Below are 14,963 nucleotides of genomic sequence, written 5' to 3' on the forward strand. Positions count from 1 at the left end.
ACGGGTTAGAAGCAAGAGTAATATTTGCAACTTAGGCTGTCTTTGTTTGCAGTGCAGATCTGAACCAGATACAAATTTTGCACCCGGTTCAGCTTTGCATTAGGAGTGATCATTTCAGCCTGGCCTGCACAAGCCCAACCTGGAAATTCCTGGCCCAACCTGATGATATATTTAAATATATGTATTTGTATATAATGTATACATATGTATATATGTTATTTTATGTTATATTATATATTTTATATATAATTACTATAGTATAACACTAAAATAAATTTATATGCATATTATATTCATACAAGAAGACAAAAGGAGGGCAATGTGGGTTGGTGCTCTGGAATCCCCCTGCATGCGTGGAGTGAAGTATCCTTCAAAGTGATGGGGGATGGCTATAGTAAATTCTTGATTGTTGATGAAAGGAATAGCAACTGAGAGAAAATCGACATTGCGAGAATTTTTGTGGAGGTCAATGAGGTCTCTACCATTCCAAGTTGTTTAGTTCTGGCTTTACAAGTGAGAAATATGACCTAAGAATTATTGCTGAGGGAGAGGATAATACCTTTTTCAGAGCATGTGCCAAAAGGAAAGTGTTGGAAAACGTGGGGTTACTGGTTCAGATCTGAAAATAGAATTGTATATATTCCTAGGATTGTGGAAGAATTGATTTAGAAAGTTTTTTCTTTCTATTTCTTTCTTTCTATTTTCTCTTCTTTCTATTTTTTCTTCTTTCTATTTTCTTTTCTTCCTATTTTTCTTTCTTTCTATTTATTGCAGCAGCTTACTGTATAAATATGCCCATTGGCAATAGAATGAAACATATCAGTATTCTACCATTCCAAAACATGGTATCAGAGCTCTAGGTTTGTCAACCTTGAGATTTTTTCGGCCTTCATTGCCAGTTTTTTGTGTTTTTCTCTTTTGGCCTTCAGTGTTGATCTGTAACCAGAAGTGTTCCTTTATTCTCCTTTCCTGCTGGCCTTATTTTTCCTCCATTAACAATGTCCGACATGACTGCAACAAGTGCTCCCGTCCAAACCGATGAAGGAGCAACAGATTCTCATCCTCACACTGGTGATTTGCAGAATACTCAGGCAACATATAGACTGAATGGCCAAAATTACTTGAAGTAGTCACAACTAGTGCGTACCTATTTGAAGGGAAAAGGAAAAATTAGTCACCTCCTTGGAACAGGACCAAGGTTGGGCGAGCCGAATTTTGATGCTTGGGACGAAGAGGACTCCATGATTATGTCATGGTTGTGGAGTTCAATGACACCCAAGATCAGTGATACTTGTATGTTTCTTCCCTCTACAAAGGCTATTTGGGATGCTGTCCGACAAACCTATTCCAAAGCCCATGACTCTGCTGCAAAATTTATGGCATGAGCTTGATCATTATCGGGTTCTTGAGACAAAGTGCGCAGATGATGCTGTGATCTTGAAGAATTTTATTGAAAGAGATAGGGTGTATGATTTTTTGGTCGGACTGAATGCTGAATTTGATCAGGTCCGAATACAAATTCTTGGCAAAGAAGAAGTGCCTCCAATGAATGAAGTCATAGCCCTTGTCAGAGCTAAGGAAAGTCGCCGTGGAATCATGCTTGAGCCTAAGATCCCGAAGGCTCAGCCATGGTGGCAAGGGGAGGAAGTTACAGTGGTTCAAAGGGTGAGAACAATCACAACTTGGCTCGTGACACAACCACCCGTGACTCTAACGATAACCTCTAGTGCACCTATTGCAAGAAGCCCAGACACACGAAAGATCGGTGCTGGAAACTTCATGGGAAACCTCCCACATCCAGCAAGGAATGGGGAAATCGAGGAGTTTCAAAAGGGAGTTCAACAGGCCCATAATGTCTCCACAACCCCGCAGCAAGAACACTCAAGTCAGGGACCATTTAATAATGAAGAAATTGAAAGGCTAAGGTGCTTCCTGAAATCCTTGAAACCAGGAAGTGGTTCTACCTCTCTTGCTCTCTCAGGTGAGTCTTTATCTCTAGGATTACATGCCTCGGCTAGTGTTTTTCCATGAATTCTTGATTCTGGAGCTACTGACCACATGACACCCTCTTCACTACATTTTCTCACCTATACACCCTGTCCTAATAATAGAAAAATTTCTGTTGCTGATGGTTCTTTCATCACAGTGGCAGGGATTGGGAATATTCAAATTACTCCATCCCTATTACTTAAAAATGTGCTTCATGTTCCTAAGTTATCCACTAGCCTTATCTCTATACATAAACTCACCCAGGATGTGAACTGTAATGTTGTGTTCTTCCCTTCTTACTGTGTATTTCAGGACCAGGTTTCGGGGAAGAAGATTGGACTTGCTAAGGAAAGAGATGGACTCTACTACCTTGAAGCAACCAACAAATCATCTCACACTGTTATGCATGTCACACACGAGTCATTCTTATCTACCTCCAATAAAGACTTAATTTGGCGTCATCATTTCCGTTTTGGTCATCCTTCATTTCCGATTTTAAAAACAATGCTTCCTTCCTTGTTTAAAGGAATTGATGTTGAAACCTTTCATTGTGATGTTTGTGAACTTGCTAAGCACAAAAAAGTTTCTTTCCCAATCAGCAATAAAAGATCTTCAACTCCTTTTTATTTGATTCATTCGGATATATGGGGCCCTTCTCAAATTCCCAACATTACTGGTTCCAGATGGTTCATCACCTTTATTGATGATTGCACTAGGCTCACATGGATTTTTCTTCTTAAGTCTAAATCTGATGTGGGTACGATTCTTCCCAACTTTCATAACATGGTCCAAACTCAGTTTGGTGTGAGAATTAAAAGGTTTCGATCTGATAATGCTATAGACTATTTTAATCAAAATTTGTCCCCATTTTTTTCAGAAAGAAGGCATTGTGCATGAATCCTCCTGTGTTAACACTCCCCAACAGAATGGGGTAGCTGAGAGAAAAAATGGCCATCTTTTGCAAACCACCCGAGCCTTTCTCTTTCAAAATCAGGTGCCAAAACAATATTGGGGGGAAGCTGTCCTTATTGCTGCATACACCATAAATAGACTACCATCTAAAGTTGTTGACAACCGAAGCCCAATACAAGTCCTTTCTCAATTTTACCCTGATATTCGAGCCTCAAATAATCTCACACCAAGAATTTTTGGCTGCACTGCCTTTGTTCATGTCCATAATAAGGGAAAATTAGACCCACGAGCAATCAGGTGTGTCTTCTTGGGATATTCCCCAACTCAAAAAGGTTATAAATGTTATCATCCAGCCACCAGAAAATTCTACACCTCCATCGATGTCACATTTGAGGAAGGAAAATCTTTTTTCACTCAACCTTATCTTCAGGGGGAGCCCTCATTAATGGAAGATAAGGCATCGGATCTACTCTCCCTAGATGTTTTACCCTCCTCACAAACATTCAATCGTCAAGAATCACATCCCTCTGAGTAACATTCCTCTGAGTCCCACATTCCCGAGTCTCAACAAGAGTCAAACAACCCGACCATTGAACCAAATTCGGACACTGTTAACCCCAGGAATGATGTGCATGATAATGTGAGATATATGCAGGTTTACTCTAGGAGGAAAAATCCAGATCCTCAACCTGTGCAAGTCCAAGATTCAACTCCTAATCCTAGAACTGAGGGATGCTTAGATCCTAAACCTACACCTTCACAGTCTGAGTATGAGTATGACCTACCTATTGCACTGAGAAAAGGAACCAGAGAATGTACCAAACGCCCATTGTACCCTTTAGCCAAATATGTATCATTCCAAAGATTCTCTAAATCCCATAAAAGTTTTCTAGCCAGCCTTAACACCATTCCAATTCCTAATACTCTAGCCGAGGCACTTTCTAATAAGGAGTGGAGAAAAGCCATGAGAGTGGAAATTGAGGCATTAGAAAAAAACAACACATGGGAAGTTGTGGATCTACCAAGAAACAAGAAGACGGTAGGTTGTAAATGGGTGTTCACAACTAAGTACAAATCTGATGGGTCATTAGAAAGGTACAAAGCACGCCTGGTAGCCAAGGGATATACACAGACTTATGGGGTAGATTATCAGGAGACTTTTGCCCCAGTAGCTAAAATGAATACAATAAGGGTGTTACTATCGTTGGCTGCTAACTATAATTGGGATTTGCAACAGTTTGATGTAAAAAATGCGTTTCTCCATGGTGATCTAGAAGAGGAGATATACATGGACATTCCACCAGGTTTTGGAGAAGGCATTAAAGGGAACAAAGTTTGTCGGTTGAAGAAAGCACTATACGGTCTCAAACAATCTCCGAGAGCATGGTTTGGAAGGTTTACGAAGTTAATGCTGAGTACAGGTTACAAGCAAAGTCAAGGTGACCACACATTGTTTATCAAACGCACAGCCTCAAGGGGAGTTACTGCACTATTAGTCTATGTGGATGATATAATCGTTACTGGGAATGATAAAAAGGAGAAGGAAGCATTGAAAAACTGCCTTGCCAGAGAATTTGAGATAAAAGACTTGGGGAGACTAAAGTATTTTCTCGGATTTGAAGTTGCACATTCTAAACAAGGCATCTTTATCTCTCAACAAAAGTATGTTGTTGATCTTTTGAGAGAAACAAGAAATATGGCATGTAAACCAGCTTTCACGCCTATAGATCCCAATCATTAACTTGGAGAAGCCCACGAGAATGCAAGTGTAGACAAGGAGATGTTCCAAAGACTAGTTGGAAAACTCATTTATCTTGCACATACACGATCGGATATTGCATATGCTGTAAGTGTAATAAGTCAGTTTATGCATAATCCTAAAGAAGTTCATCTGCAGGCTGCTCATCGAATTCTGCACTATTTGAAAGTCAATCCAGGAAAAGGAATTTTATTCAGAAGAAATGGAGGACTGACTCTTGAAGCATATACAGATGTCGATTATGCAGGAGCTCTAGTAGATAGACAGTCCACTTCTGGTTACTGTACCTTCTTAGGAGGAAACTTAGTCACTTGGAGGAATAAGAAGCAAAATGTAGTGGCTCGGTCAAGTGCAGAGGCAGAATTCAGGGCTATGGCACAAGGAGTGTGTGAATTACTCTGGTTGAAGATAATTTTAGAAGACCTGAAGATTCCACGAGAAGAGCCTATGAAACTATATTGTGCCAACAAGTCAGCCATCAATATTGCTCACAATCCTGTTCAACATGACAGGACGAAGCACATCGAAATTGACCGACACTTTATAAAAGAGAAACTGGACAGCAAGTTGATTTGCACTCCCTATGTGTCTACAAAAGGACAACTGGCCGATGTACTTACTAAAGGGCTCAATAGTACAGACTTTCGAAGAATTATAGCCAAGCTGGGAATGGAGGATCTCTATTCACCAGCTTGAGGGAGAGTGTTGGAAAACGTGGGGTTACTAGTTCAGATCTGAAAATAGAATTGTATATATTCCTAGGATTGTGGAAGGATTGATTTAGAAAGTTTTTTCTTTCTATTTCTTTCTTTCTATTTTCTCTTCTTTCTATTTTTTCTTCTTTCTATTTTCTTTTCTTTCTATTTATTGCAGCAGCTTACTGTATAAATATGCCCATTGGCAATAGAATGAAACATATCAGTATTCTACCATTCCAAAACAAAAAGGAATTCTGAAAAGCCTGAAACAGGGTTGGAGCTTCAGGATGGTTCCTCTGTTGAAGAGGGGAAGTCAAAAAGTCACTTGAATGAGGAAGACAATGGAGGGGAAGATACAAGGGGCATAGAGGTAATTTTGGGTGGGGCAGGGACTTTAATAGAGAGGCACATGGTTGGAGTTGGCAAGGATAATATGAATAGGTGCAGGTTGGAGGGTGGGAGTTTAGGAGCAGATTTCAAGGAGATATACAAAGGGCCACAAGGCTTGTTTGAGATGTTGGATGTTGAGAGTGGGGACCAGACCTTGAAATCGAGACTTAAGAGGTTTCACAGTAGTTTTAGGAGCAACAAAATAAAGGTAAGAAAAAGATATGGCACCAAGGTTTTGCAATTCAAGGGGAGAAAGAGAAAGAGCGATTTCCATAGGCTTTGACCCAACAAGGCGGAGGATTAGGTTTGGATCATCACTAATTATGACAACTTTGGAAGAAACTGTGAGCCTGTAAAACAAGGAGAGTCGAACTGATGGGAAGAAGCTTCATCATCTTGCATGCGGTGAAGCTATATTCGTTCCAAAGGAGAAAGATGCTAGGAGATCGGAGGAACAGATAAAGATTAACCGGCCTTCAAGTAGGTTTATTTGCTTTTGCTCTTTTGTGGAGGAAATTCTTGTTGATTTGCCCCAAGTGGGGCGTTTGGTGTCATCTGATAGAGATTCCACTAGGGTTGAGGGAGATAGGGGAGGAAAGGAGGCTGGGTAGAGAAAGGAGAGGAGGGAGTAAGGGGGGATGAAGGTTCTCAAAAGAGGTACAGAGGAGGGGGGATTTGAAGGAGGGGAGGGGAAGCTAGGCAGTTGTAAACAAGCAATCAGCCTAAAGAAGCGAGCAAAAGAGACGAGAGTTGAGCAATCACGCATACGAGAGTCAGCTTCAAAGTCTTTGAAGAAAGTAAGAGAGTTGAGCAAGTTCTAGCTTATCCACGTGTCAAAAGTTCTTTTCATGTTTGAAAGATGGTTTGGTTGGTCCTAGTCCTACCAACAAATTCAAGAAAGTTTATAAGAAAAAAGGCTCAAAAGATAAAGCTTTAAAGATGAAAGTTGTTGAGATCAAGGGAGCCAAGTGCCAAGATTCACAAGGGGTTCAATTGCAATAGACATCAACTACTAAAGAAGGTTTGGAGTTGAGGCCAGAGGTTGAGGATGAGGAAAGGAGTAATCGAAAAAGTGAAAATGGCTCAATTGCGACTTTGTTAGTTAGCACGGGAGAAAACGGGGGGAAAGTGGAGATAGATTGTTTGGTTGATAGGGATGTCCAATGATTTAAAAGGCACGCCTATGCGCACAAGTTAGGCGCATTTCAAGGTAGGTGCCTCTCCCAGGTCCTAAGTGCACGCTTGGTGCTCCATGCGCCGCAGCCCAGGTGCACGCTTTTTTTGCTTCGAGAACCCCCTATTTGGTAGTGTTGTTCATTCACTCATCCTAATAAAATGTCTTCTTGAAAAGCAATAAAAACCATAAAATCATTATTTTTTGTGTGAGAACTAAGAATTTAAGGCCTAACGTGGACTTGTTTGGGCTTGCCTCGAGGGGCGTGGTACAAAGGCAGCTCGGAGAATTAGGAATGTAATAAGTTTTACATCACATTAGCTACTTGAAGTAATGCAATTGAGAAATAAAGAGATTTTGGGTTTTATATGCTTGAAAATGTTTTATATATTTGATTTTATTTTTAAATTCTCATTTGAATATGCTTTACATATTATATTTATGTATTTTAATATTAGATAATAGGTTTTTTAAAACATTTATTTTAAAATTAAAGTTTATATTTTTATTAATATTATGTTTAATATTTTTTTATTTTTTGCATTTTCTTGAAATTTTTGGCTTTTTTTATTTTTTTTTTATTTTTTGTGCCTTGCGCCTCAAGCGCAAATTGACCCTTGCGCCTTACGCTTTTAAAACACTGAGGATGTTAGGATAAGCAAGAACTTAGGTTTGTTTTATTGGGGAGGAGAGGAGTTTGCCAGAAAGGTTTTCGAAGCTTTTGAAAAAAGCAAGAGGGAAGAAAGCTCGAAGAAGATCGTAGTTGGGGGACGTGTGGAATGAGGAAGGAGTTGAAGGAGATGGACAAGATGAAATGCTCAAAGAAGAATTTTAAGCTTTTTCTGTCTCGGGGTAGCTTTCAATTGCTTCCCTCCAAGTAGGGGTGGATTTGAGTCGAGCTAAGCCGAATAGCTAGCTATTCGAGCTTGGCCCACCAAGAAAGTATGACTCTCGAGCTCAAGCTCGGTTCAAGCTAGAGGCTTGAGCTCGAATTTGGCTCGAGCGAAAAGCTCGTAAGCTCAAGCTCGACTGTGAACCAAATGTTTTATAAAAATAAAATTTATATATAAAAAAGTATTTTTATTTGATATTTAAAAATTAAAAATTATAATAATTAGTTATTATTATTATATATAAAAATAAAAATATTTTATATATAACATTTTTATTATATATATATATATATATATGTAGAAGCTCGATTAGGCTCGCGAGCCTTACAAGCCAAGCTTTATTAGGCTCGAAGCTCGGTTTAAACCAAGCCAAGCCGAGCTCGAATAGCTCATGAAAAGCTCGGCTCGTGGCCACCCTTACCTCTAACTTATGATCTTAATTTTTTTTATTTTTTGTTATTGAAGGGTGGGTGTTTATCTTAACACCTTTTTTTGTTGTTTGTACCCATCATTTTTCTTTCAATAAAATTTTTCTTTTTACCTTTAAAAAAATGCCATTTAATATAAAATATTATATATATAAAAGACAGACCTAGAATCAAGCCTAGCCTGGCCTAGGCTTATGTTTCAAGCCCAAAACCCAAGTTGCTCCAGGCCCGGACCTAGGCTATAGCCCTTATCATAAGTGCAAACCCTGGTCGTTCTAAACAAATAACCCTCCTCCACTTCTATTCTCTTTCATATAAGGTGGGGATACACATTATTTTACCACCTATTTTACTTCTCACATACAAATAAGGCAGAGTCAAATATGAAGCAAAAACAAACCAGAATTTACACTCAGCCTATTTGCACTCTCCATGCATTTACACCCGTGCAAATGAATATTACATTGCAAGCAAATTGTAAGAAAATTGCATTTACACCTATTTTACATGAAACCTTATACCACTTTGGAGGATTGTTATTGTAAGTAAGATAAAAGAAATGGTGCTTACATAACTTCTTCTCATATTGTCTTAAAAGAACCAACATATCAAGTAAAAGGCCAATATGTATATCATTTTTATTATAACTGATTCAAACATAAAAAGAAGACAAAAGAAAAGAATAAAAAAACACTAAATTATCATTTCTACCTTACACCAAAGCTCTCCCATCTAATAGAAACATACAATTGAAAGAATTTCACCGATACATCATATTATATTTATAAAGTAACATAAATTACCTCACGATTAACCATACACATATTTATCCTTTATGTACTTGCATTTGTTTCTTATTCATGTCATTTGTAACTTGAACATAGCAACAGTCTGCTGAAAGAGGAAATGCCAAGCTAGAGAACCGTCAACCATGCCATGCCTAGCAAAAGTCCTGCTTGAACCAAAAGAGAAATTTAGAGAAGGGGAAATGTAAATTTGAAAACATGAACACTGGGAATGAAATGAAATTATTTAATTGATAGGTCCAGACCTAGTCTTTCCCTTAAGTCAAATGAATTTATCAATCACGTCCCCCATAGCGTCTTTGCCTTTGTTGAAATGAATGTAGAACATCTACAAACTCCGTTTCTCCAAAATCAGGCCATAGTGATTGAACGAAGAATAGTTCTGTGTAAGCTAGCTGCCACAACAAGAAGTTGCTCACTCTAAGCTCACCACTAGTACGGATAAGTAGATCTGGATGGGGAAATTCTGTACATCTTGTTTCTAGTTCCTGCTCAATCACATCTGCAGTGATGTCATCTGGTGTAATCAGACCTTCTTGCACTTTGTGAGCAATGTTTTTGCATGCTTGTACAATGTCATAGTGCCCACTATAACTAACTGCAACAATCAGATGGAGCCGTGTGTTGTTTCTTGTGATCTCCTCAGCTTCAGCTATAAGCTTCTGTAGGGACTTTGGTAACTTTGATGAATCACCAATTACAGATATCTGGATTTCCTCCCTGCCACAACTCACAAGGCAACCATGTTTCAGTGTCATGGTCATACATGTCACATTAAAGAAAATCAAGAAGTAAAGACCAGATTTTCTCTGAAGGGAACAACAACAGGAAAATAAGCATACATGCAACTTCCTCCAAAGAAGCAACAACTTTATCTTGATGAGCTCACCAAGGAAATGGGGTTTATAGCTGTTTATATAGACTAACAGACAAATGTATTGCATAATATTTAAACAAACCTATTACTTAGAAGCCTGACTGCTTAAACACATGAAGTGCCAGCATAGAAAATAAATAGAAAGAAAGGCATGCTACAATGACAGAACCCTCATAATAGCAGCAATGAGTTGCCCTCCTAAGCTGCCACCTGCCCAAGTAAAGAAGATAGAGACCCACTATCAGATAGGCCTCGCACTAAACAATACTCATACAAGGACTCAGCACAAAGCCACAAACAAATGATCTAATTAGAAAATTAGACTCTATCTAATGGTGGATGAGCTACTTTTAAACATCCAAAAAAAGAATTTACAAACATGGCTGAAAGTTATCTAACGTTTTTGATCTTCTAAGCAGGTGATCTTTCAGGTGAGACCAATTTGATGGTTGGTCTAGATTCTCTATAGATGGGACACAGAGTGGTTGAAGAGAAGGTCTTCAATGCAGTAATAATAAGGGCACCCTCATTCCATCATTAACTGATACATTCTCAATAAAGTGGCCATAACATGCTTAACATGTTGGATTTGTGTGATCTTCATCTTGTTGGATGGTAACTTAAAAGAAAAATGTCCATCCAATAACTAAAATCATGCAAAATGAATAAGTTTTGACCCATCAAAAGCATGTCAGAAGAAAAAAGAAAGATGAACCTAAGACACCTAAAATTATTAAATATTATAGCAATTCCTATTCTAACACAAGAACTAAGGTTGTGTTTGCAAGTTTTAAGTCTAACCTCTGGATAATTAAATCTGATTGGGATAAGAACCTTTTTTTTCTTTTTTGAAGAGTCTACCTTTGAAGTCTGTTTAGACTATCATTTAGATTTGTTGATAAGAGTGGCTATTCAGTCTTTTTTCTTTGAACATGGGTACAAGGGGGTACTTTTTTCATGATAAAAGTTTTAAAAGGTTAACAGAGTAGGGGCAACACTTTCGGTAATAAGTATACAACTAATAAGTGATAAGTGGTAATTCAGTCACTCATATCTTGTTGGATGGTAACTGAAAAGAAAAATGTCCATCCAATAACTAAAATCATGCAAAATGAACGAGTTTGGACCATCAAAAGTAGGTCACAAGAAAAAAAAAAAAAAAAAAAAAAAAAAGATGAACCAAAGACACCACCTAAACAACTAATAAATGATAAGTGGTAATTCAATCATTCATGTCTTGTTGGATGGTAACTAAAAAGAAAAATGTCCATCCAATAACTAAAATCATGCAAAATGAATGAGTTTTGACCCATCAAAAGCAAGTCACAAGAAAGGAAAAAAAAAAGATGAACCTAAGACACCTAAAATTATTAAATATTATAGCAATTCCTATTCTAACACAAGAACTAAGGTTGTCTTTGGAAGTTTAAAGTCTAACACCTCTGGATAATTAAATCTAATTGGGATAAGAGCTTACTTTTATGTTTGAAGAATCTAGCTTTGAAGTCTGATTAGACTATCGTTTAGATTTGTTGATCAGAGTGGCTATTCAGTTTCTTTTCTTAGAACATGGGTATGAGGGGTACTTTTCATGATTAATGTTTTAAAAGGTTAACAAAGTGGAGGAAACACTCAAGTACACAACTAATAAATGATAAGTGGTAATTCAAACACTTACCAATTAGAGTAAACTTTCAGATATGAGTGAACCTATCAAAGTAATAAACAATGAAGTGAAAGGGGGATAACCACTTATGTGATTATCTTTCAGATGTGAGTGGCAATATTTCATACTACCAAAAGCCACCTAAGACTTTGATCATTTTTTCCCTACATCTTGTTGTATAATGGTTCCCAAACTGACGAGCATGAGAAAAAAGGTTTGAGTCTGAGAGTGGCCACTTTGTGCAAAGAAAAAAAAAAAGATGCCAAAGGTTGGGTCTGTATACAGTCCACCCCTCCCAGGACCCCAAATAGCTAGTACCAACATTGGGTAATTGCCTTTGTTTATCATCATCATCTAAGCCTTATCCCAACTAATTACCTTCTTCATAATCATGTTTAAAAATTCCAAGTGATGCCAAAAGAGAAGTTCATCCCAAAGGGCTCGTTAATTCTTGTAAGCATCTCAAAGTTAAGTCAATGACATATTAGGAGATAGACCTTTAATTGGATTGATGGCAGATAATACCATTTTATCAAATCATATAAAATTAAAACCTGATTGTTCTCTATCTAATTTATCGACAATATAAATTAGTTATGAGGTTCGTATAAAATGATGAACCCACTCAATGTAGGAAGCAGTGGAGTTCATCTGGGATGTTTAGTTTCACAGAATTAAACCCATATGCTACTTTAATTGTTTCTACTTTGGATCAACAATCTCACAGATTTTTGGGTAAACCATAACTTTGAGTTATCGAACCAAATACTAAGAAGAAAATGAAGAAAATGGTATATTGGAACCAATTTTTTGATTCATTTACCTAGTTGTGCAAATCCCTCAATATCCTTTTCATTTAAATTGCCTTTATAACAACTACCTCACAATGTTCCAGAAAAGAAAGTGAAAAGGACCAAGATGCAGATTCATGCCCCTAACTATTCCAATCTTATAGTAAATATTGATGCAAATTAATTTCACTTGCTTTCAGGCCAACCATCTATGGATGTGTTCCACAATTGTTGTGATTTCACTGGACAGAAGTTTGCATCTTATGGATATGTTGCAGGCTCTAATTGTGGTTCTTTACTAAAAGCAAGAGGTGGAGAAGGGATCAATAAGGCAGTTTAGAGATGGAGCTGATATCTTTAAGGCAGCCGCCAGTGTTTCTTTCTCGGACCTTAATTTGGCAAGAAACACCTTTTTAGCAATTGTAGCTCTTAAGGGACGCTTTGACCCGTTGGATTGGCATCCTAGGCCTCTTCTGGATTATATTTTGTCATTACAAGCATCAATTTTGGACTTATCTTTTGTTAACCATGATGCATCCTGTAATACTAACCATGTTGTTCAATGTTCAGCTCAGGAAGCTATGCCTTTTCTTGTAGAAACTGGTTGGTTTGATACTCCTCTCCGGTCTCAGGAGGTTCTTCTAAAGGACCTTCTATTAGTAATACTAATGCTTGGTTATATACTTATATTTGCCCAAAAAAGAAAGAAAAAGTGAGTTATATTTATATAACCTAATTTAGAAAAAAACATGCATCTCTTGGAATCTACTTATTCCCCTAACCATCAAATTCCGTAGTGCATATCAACCAAGAAGACATATTGGAAGGTACCTGACGAAATTCTTCAGGTCTTCCTTTATTCCCCTCTCAAACAGACCCATCAAAAAGTCAACCTCCACCTGAAATTCAACCGAATTAACCAAGAGAATATTCAAAAAAAAAATTGATATCCAACACCGGAAATAGTACTTCTCTATGTTATTCTTTTGGAAGGGGGGAAAAAGAAAAGAAAAGGAACTAGACCCTACTGACTTTGGGCCGTATCCAATTTTCATATGAGAACGCGAAAACGGTGAGAACCCTGATTCCCCATTTGCGACATAGCTCCATAAGCTCTCTTAGAGCCCGAACGCCAGCTTCGTGACCCGAAGACAACGGCAACCCCCTCCGCTTTGCCCACCTCGCGTTACCATCCATTACCACAGCAACATGCCTCGGCAACGATTCTCGCCGGAGACCAGAGGGCAAAAGCCCTTCTTCCGCAGGAACTCCGGCTTCAGTAAGTCTTACATTGGAATCTTCCTGTTCATAGTTCAAATCTGCTGTAGCACCGAGAGCACGATATTTAGGAAGAAACATAGAAAGGAAGGGCCGCGAGTCATTTCTGCATCTGTGAGATCGATGGTGGAGGATCAATGAAGATGGTTTTGATTTGTAAGGCCAAAGACTGTTGTCAATAGGTGAAAGCAGGAATTGCAGAGACAGCATTGTGAGGATTAGGGTTCGGCCTGAGGGAGGGAGAACGAAGATTAATATAGAAATTGTATGTGGTTCTGGTTATAAGTTTCTTCTTCTCTTCTTTGCATTATCATCGAATTTTGCCGCGGAGGCGCGGATTTTTCAAACAACAACGTACACTATCGTGAATATAAATACTTGCTACTTCTGCTGTACTCACCGAAATCGGTTTTGGTGCACACAAAACTGTGCTTACAGCCTTACACGGTTCTCACAGCCTTTTTCGCCGGCCAAGCGACTACATGAGACCCACGTCTTAAAAGGTGGTCCAGTGTTCCCTCTTCAATCACACCAATGAGATTTTGTCACGTCATTTAAGATAAGATCCACGAGTGACATGGCGACTTTTTATTGCTAACTGCAGGACATCCATTTAATAAGTACTTAGAAAATTTTGTTTACACGTGTTCTTTAAAATACCCTAAGTCTAGATTTGGGACTTGGGAGCCTCTGCACATAATATAATTCAGGTCCTTGTTTGTTTTTTCAACTAAACATATTGAGTGTAAATACCTTTTTCCCCACACTCATTATCAAATATCATTCACATCAGCCTACCAAAACAGTCCAGCCAAAGTTTTTCCCATTTTGACATAGTGTAAGTGCTCATTAAATATGCTTTTAGGATGCTCTGCCTACTATATCCCGATCAAGTAATCACAGCATTGTAAACACGTTAATAATTAGCACTTGAATTTTTTTATAGTGATTATTTTGGGAGATTGACGATTCAGTCCGTTAGAATTTACAGGCGGGCATTGTTGCATAGGGTGGAAGTAATTGATATTTTGAAATGTTGTAGGTCTGTAGTTAATATTTTGTATTTTTTAAGCCATTTGATGGTGATTTTAAAAAAAAAATGCTGGTATGCTGAATCATCTCATTGCATCTTTTAAAAGTACAAGTATTAAAAATTCAAGTGGAGTAGACCAAGTCTTTGGCTTAGACAAAGAACAAGCCCTTTTTGTAATCGAATGAACCACACAATTACCTGTACGATAGACAAATGATATAGAAAAAGAGAGAATAGTCGCAAAAGACTCTTGCACTACTCGACTATAA

At 38.0% G+C, this 14,963-nt stretch overlaps 3 protein-coding genes across 4 annotated transcripts in view; 2 read left to right on the plus strand and 1 right to left on the minus strand.

The window, feature by feature from the left end:
* The window catches only part of LOC104601259 (ABC transporter G family member 31-like), a 35,782-nt gene extending 22,654 nt beyond the window's left edge, over window positions 1-13,128 (plus strand). Inside the window, exon 24 of one of the 2 annotated variants that reach the window (XM_088897491.1) lies at window positions 12,584-13,128. In XM_088897491.1, coding sequence (XP_088753617.1) covers window positions 12,584-12,685 — 102 coding nt within the window. In that variant the 3' untranslated portion in view covers window positions 12,686-13,128. Of the gene's footprint in view, window positions 1-10,345; window positions 10,423-12,583 lie in introns of those variants that run through there. The other variant, XM_088897494.1, reaches the window with a different exon arrangement.
* Window positions 1,327-2,437, plus strand: LOC148802226 (uncharacterized). Its single transcript, XM_088897497.1, has 2 exons — window positions 1,327-1,981; window positions 2,302-2,437. The coding sequence occupies exons 1-2, from the start codon at window positions 1,327-1,329 to the stop codon at window positions 2,334-2,336; spliced, it is 690 nt and encodes a 229-aa protein (XP_088753623.1). The 3' UTR covers window positions 2,337-2,437.
* Window positions 8,774-14,130, minus strand: CPT4 (Undecaprenyl pyrophosphate synthetase family protein). The gene is made up of 4 exons (XM_010264540.3): window positions 13,416-14,130; window positions 13,215-13,282; window positions 9,295-9,769; window positions 8,774-9,195 (listed from the first exon to the last, which is right to left on the minus strand). The coding sequence occupies exons 1-3, from the start codon at window positions 13,869-13,871 to the stop codon at window positions 9,325-9,327; spliced, it is 969 nt and encodes a 322-aa protein (XP_010262842.1). The 5' UTR covers window positions 13,872-14,130; the 3' UTR covers window positions 8,774-9,195; window positions 9,295-9,324.
* Window positions 14,131-14,963: the final 833 nt, after the last annotated feature.

This window comes from Nelumbo nucifera, chromosome 2, assembly GCF_055504915.1.
Source record: "Nelumbo nucifera cultivar China Antique chromosome 2, China Antique-T2T, whole genome shotgun sequence".
NCBI lineage: Eukaryota > Viridiplantae > Streptophyta > Magnoliopsida > Proteales > Nelumbonaceae > Nelumbo > Nelumbo nucifera.